Source organism: Amblyomma maculatum, chromosome 6 (assembly GCF_055883805.1).
Source record: "Amblyomma maculatum isolate TAMU_Amacu chromosome 6, ASM5588380v1, whole genome shotgun sequence".
Taxonomy (NCBI): Eukaryota; Metazoa; Arthropoda; class Arachnida; order Ixodida; family Ixodidae; genus Amblyomma; species Amblyomma maculatum.
Window position 1 is genome coordinate 161,148,502 of NC_139349.1, and position 6,000 is coordinate 161,154,501.

Sequence of the window (6,000 nt, forward strand, 5' to 3'; positions counted from 1 at the left end):
CTTGCGAGACCCCTCCGGACGCCTTGCATGATGGAGCTTACGTATACAGGAGTTCGACATGACCATCGTGTATAAGTCTGGACGTCAGCACAACGACGCTGACTGCTTGTCCCGTTCACCTGTCGAGGCTGCGCGGGAAGACGAAGAACCAGACTTTCCCCTTATCGCAGCCGTCGACGCGCTCACTGTTTCGCAGCAGCAACGTAACGATCCGGCTCTCTCACCACTTATCGATTTTCTGGAAGCGCGCACTACAGAAGTTCCCCGTCTCTTCGCCAGAACGCATTCATCGTTTTGCATGCGAAACAATGTCTTATACAAGATCAACTTCGCTCCGACGGGAAGAGATTACCTCCTCGTCGTACCACAGTCTCTTCGCGAAGAAATCTTACAGGCTTGTCAGGACGAACCCACCGCGGGTCACCTGGGGTATGCTCGAACTCTGGCCCGAATTAAGAAGAGTTATTACTGGCCAAACCTTGCGGCCGCAGTACGACATTACGTGAGAACATGCCATGATTGCCAGCGACGGAAAACACCGCCTGTGAAACCGGCCGGTTTACTGCATCCTGTTCAATTGCCAAGGTTCCCCTTCGAGCAAGTTGACATGGATCTGTTGGGTCCTTTTCCAATTTCTGATTCCGGCAACAGGTGGATAATTGTCGCTACAGATTACCTCACGCGTTACGCTAAAACGAAGGCCCTCCAGCGTGGTACGGCAATCGAGGCAGCATCGAACGCATAGTCCTGAGGCACGGCGCCCCGACAGTTATAATAACGGACCGAGGCACTGCTTTCACTGCCAAGCTACTGGAATCTGTCATGCAGCTAAGCGGCACTACCCATCGCAGGTCAACCGCCTACCATCCACAAACTAATGGCTTGACAGAACGTCTGAACAAAACTCTCGCCGACATGATGTCCATGTACGTGGATGTTGAACATCGGTCTTGGGATGACGTCCTCCCATACGTCACGTTTGCGTACAACACGGCGCAGCAGGAAACAACGCAAATGACGCCGTTCTGCTTATTGTATGGCCGCGAAGTTTCGACAATGCTCGAAGCCATGTTGCCCCACGACGGCCGTGGCCTCGAAGTTGGCGCCGAGGAGTTCACTCAACGCTCAGAAGAATCGCGACAGCTGGCGAGGGCACGCATCCGGAACCAGCAAGGCCGAGACGCCCAGCGTTACGATCACCGCCACCGTGTAGTGACTTTCGCACCGGGCGACAGAGTGTGGCTCTGGACTCCGATTCGACGTCGGGGACTATCTGAAAAACTTTTGAAACAGTACTTTGGGCCATACAAAGTGCTCCGTCAGCTCAGCGACGTCACGTACGAAGTGCTTCCGGACGGCTTTTCTTCTACTCGTCGCCAGCAGAAATCCGAGGTTGTCCATGTCGTGCGCATGAAGTCGTACTTTTCGCGAGAAAATTAGCGCACCGCCTAACGCATGTTTCTTGCTTTATTTTTTTCTCTCTGCTTTCGAATTCATCAAGTTGACATTTATTTTTTTAGAGAGGGGGGTAATGTGGCGTGTGCAACAGCAGCCGCTAGGCGGCTGCTCATCGAGAGTCTCGTGCGCGGACTCGAAGAAGTGGTCCCGTGGCGTTCGAGAAGAAGCTGAAGTCTGCTGCTGTCACTCAGTGCTCTCTGGACCTGCTCTTCTGTGCTTACTAAGTCAACCCTCTATTAAAACCAACCTTCTGGTTACGGGCCTGAACGGCTACGTGGCAATATTCCACCGTGTGAAGTAAATATATAAAATAATAACGCTTGTTCACGTTTTTGTATCGTAAACGCGCTGTGCACGTGCGTGCGTGACGCTCATCGGGGTCAACGCTAGCAACCTTGCGCGATGTTCGAAGGCCTTTGAGATCTCGATAGAGTTCTAAGCTCTTCCGTTGACTCGATTAACAATCGACTCAGTGGTCATTGAAAACGCCCGTGTGGCAGCTTTCGAAGGCTTTCGAATCGATAGACAGTCGACTCGAGGGCCCTCGAAATGCCCGTGTGACAGCGGTATCATACTTAAGGCGTCCAATCCTGCCTTGTTTACTTCTATCCGCACGTTCCATGAAAGCTTGCAATATATTCCTTTACGAATTTTCCGCAACCTATATCGCTCCTCTGCATTCTAGGCGCTATCGGCACCCGCTTTCACACACGCTGTGCTAATGAATGATTATTCCGTCTTAGTAATCTAGTCAACCTTGAGACATTTTTGAAAGCATTCATCCAACGTCGTTTTCATTTCGATTTTCCTTTTTATCAGTAGCTCTCGCCATACTATCTGCTCTGCAAGCTGTCCTGCTTAGCTGCATGCTCCAGACAGGCAGTGGTCATGAGTTGTAATCCCGGACCAGGACAAATGTTTCTTCAACTGCGAATTGTTTGTAAAAAACTGTATAGCTTTTTTGTAATGGATGTGCTTGAATTATGATGAGTGATAATAATGCCTTATTACAAATCTAGTTGACCTTGGCGATTTCCCTAAATGCTGGAACGACTTAGTTCGCACAGGGGACTACGGTGAAGGATTTTTCAAGACGAACCTCTTTTTTCTTAGGATACTCCCTACTTTCCTTAACACCGTCCCCCAAATTGCGGATGAGACCCGACCTCTCCGAAGCACTGCTAATTTTAAGCTCTGGGGTCAGGCAACTTTGTCGCCTGTACTTCGCAATTGACGGACCCCGACAGCTGTCAACGTCATGCGCTCATTTAGCTCGGCATCAGGTGTTAGCAGCTAGTGTCGTGCCATTGGACACGGACCGCATCACCGCATGAAGGTCGACTGAAATGATAGTGACCTGGCCTGTCCCTCACTTCGTACATGCCTCGTACCTCGTTATTTATGTAAATTGCCCTAAGCCTGCTGCGACACCGGCGGTTCGGGCAGGACACTCATTTTCATTTTTTTTTCTGCAACCCAACCCATGACCTTCACCTCACCTTTTCCATGGAAAAGCTTGAAAGCAGCGAAGTTTAAGTCTGCGTCATAGCTCCGACTATAACCTTGCCCAGCTTTGCAAAAAAAAAAAAAAAAAGAAACCCGCTCGCTGACGTAAAGTACTAGTAAGCTTCCACAGTCATATCTTTTATTAATCTGAAATGGCAAGCGCACGGGATCAGGGAAATGAAATAGAAAAAGACAGGACGAGCGCTGTCCTATCGTTCTCTCTGTTTATATTTCTTTGCCCCATCCTATGCGCTAATCTTTTTTTTTTAATATTATTATTAGGCATGACATCATTTTTGTCGTGCCGTTCCTTCCTGTTGAGGTAGTTTACAAAATATACCAGTGTTCTCTTATTTGTAAGGTTCATTCCCTGAATGTTTTCTGCCTGCCGTTCGTGGCGTATTGTGGATCCTCTTAATGCACGCTCTGGGCCGCTCAATTTGCCCACGTTACAAAAGCTTTGCCCTCTTCTTCCCCGCCACAAGCTTTCGCTCGTAATTCGCTCGGCGCAGGTAGCGCCATCTCACGAGTCGGTTTCTGGATTCAAAGTACGCGCGAAGTTTGAACTTCCGCCTTCATAGGTTATAAAAACACATGCTTGCGAAGGAAACGCTTGTACACATAGTTTACAAGTTCAATAGAAAGCGCGCATTGGAACTCGTATTAGTATAAAAACATTCCTTAAATTTGGCTGATGAATTTTCAAAATAATACTAAGTTGAACGGCTTTCCTTTCCTCATAACTGAAGTAACCTGATCTGACTCTTCTATGTTCCCTTAATCTCGAAATCTTCTCTGCTAGGCTAACAAGTAGCCAAGGGCTACCTGTTTTCGGCACCAAAGGATTACCGGTTCTTAATATTCGGTCTAGCCAGGTAGCATAATACGTGTTCTCTGTAATTCCGCAACGTCTTGGTAACAGCTCAATATTCGTGGGATACTTACAGAGTGTCAGAGCTAAGAAGAGCGCCTCTAAGTGAGAAGCACGTGCTTTCGGTTGCGCCCCGCGTGGTCGTGTATTCGTAGACTACGATGCGGGAAGCGTGTTTGGTGATACACTACGCTGCTTTTGCATGCTGTAATATATTTTGCTGCTGCGCTCTGTACACTATACGTACACATGCAGGGGGCCTGTGCGCGTAAAATATGCGCACGAAACCACGTGTGATGTCTTCGCAGCTGACACTGGAGCTGAGAGTGGATGCGCACAGCGCCCCGCAGTATTTCGACCTGACCGATGTCCTGCTCGTCAGGGGACCCTGCTGACGGAGTGCCGAGCGGCCGAGAGACTCTACAGACGGTTCCGTGTGCAGCGCCAAGCCCTGCGCAGCCTTCTGACTTCGTAGTTAGCTAATGAACAGTTCATCAATTAATGACGGATATTCTCATAGCTCATGTAGAGCGAAACCCATGTCAGGGAAAAAGATTTAAATGCGGAGACGATGTACGGCCTCAAGTTCAGTGCACGCGTTGCGAGAAATCTGCATACACATGCATACACGAATTCACGCACTGATGCAATTATCGGCTTCCACACGCAATCATAAATATAGATGTGAGCATTAAATTAAACAAGTCTCGCCTGCCGTAACCATGGTCTTAATTAAGAGGTGCAAGAGTATAGATTTTGAATTATCGGGCGTGTATCCCTCCTCCCCTCTTTTCATTCTATCCGCGTTTTACACAGCATATTCCTTGAGTACAATGCGGCTTTCGTGTGCTTGCACGGACCGGAATAGTATATCCTTTACACTCAGCGGATGAATGGAGTCTTTTACTGGCAGCTGTGTATGCTTCTTCTTCTTCTTCATCATCATCATCATCATCATCATCATCATCAGCCTGACTATACCCACTGCAGGGCGAAGGCCTCTCCCATATTTCTCCACTTAACCCGGTTCTGTGCTAGCTACATCCACTTGACCCCCGCGAACTTCTTAACCTCATCTGCCCACCTAACTTTCTGCCGCCCCCTGCTACGCTTTCCTTCTTTTGGAATCCAGTTTGTTACCCTAAGCGACCATCGGTTATCCTCTCTTCGCACTACATGTCCTGCCCATGCCCATTTCTAATTAATTTCCACTAGAATGTCGGTAACTTGAGTTATTTCTCTGACCCACTCTGCCCGCTTCCTATCTCTTAATGTTGCCCCTACCATTTTTCATTCCATAGCCCTCTGGGTTGTCCTCAACTTAAGTAGAACTTTCTTGGTTAGCTTCCACGTTTCAGCCCCATAGGGGAGTACAGGTAAGATGCAACTGTTATATACTTTCCTCTTTAGCGATACCGGTAAGCTGCTAGTCATAATCTGTGAGTGCTTGCCAAATGCGCTCCACCCCAATCTTATTCTTCTTGTTATTTCCTTTTCATGGTCCGGATCTGCGGTTACTACCTGTCCTAAGTAGACATATTCGCCTACTACTTCCAGTACTTCGCTACCCAATGTAAACTGCTGTTCCTTCCCGAGGCTGTTGAACATTACCTTAGTCTTTTGCATATTGATTTCCAAGCCTACCTTTCTACTTTTCCTGTCTAGGTCATCAATCATTCATTATTTGCAGTTCATCCCCCGAGTTGCTTAGCAAGACAATGTCATCAGCAAATCGCAGATTACTGAGGTATTCTCCATCTACCCTTATCCCTAACTGCTCCCATTCCAAGTCTCTGAATACTTCCTCTAAGCAAGCTGTGAATAGTACTGGGGAGATTGTGTCTCCTTGCCTAACACCTTTCTTTATGGGAATTTTGTTACTTTATTTATGCAGAATTATGGTTGCTGTGCAGCCACTATATATATCTTCCAGCACTTTCACGTACGGCTCGTCTACCCCCTGATTTCGCAATGCCTGCATCACCGCCGATGTTTCAACTGAGTCAAATGCTTTTTCGTAATCAATGAATGCTATGTATAAGGGCTGGCTATATTCCGACATTTTTCTATTACCTGATTGATGGTATGGATATGATCGATAGTAGAGTACCGTTTAGGAAAACCTGCTTTATTCTTTGCTTAATTGCAGTCTAAGGTTGTCCGGA

General features: G+C 47.6%; 1 protein-coding gene across 1 annotated transcript in view; it reads left to right on the forward strand.

The window, feature by feature from the left end:
* LOC146187313 (venom allergen 5-like) overlaps window positions 1–4,230 on the forward strand; it is a 59,194-nt gene extending 54,964 nt beyond the window's left edge. Inside the window, exon 9 of the mRNA XM_084608188.1 lies at window positions 4,144–4,230. Within this exon, the coding sequence (XP_084464314.1) occupies window positions 4,144–4,230 (87 nt within the window). The remainder of the gene's footprint in view (window positions 1–4,143) is intronic.
* The last annotated feature ends 1,770 nt before the right edge of the window (window positions 4,231–6,000 follow it).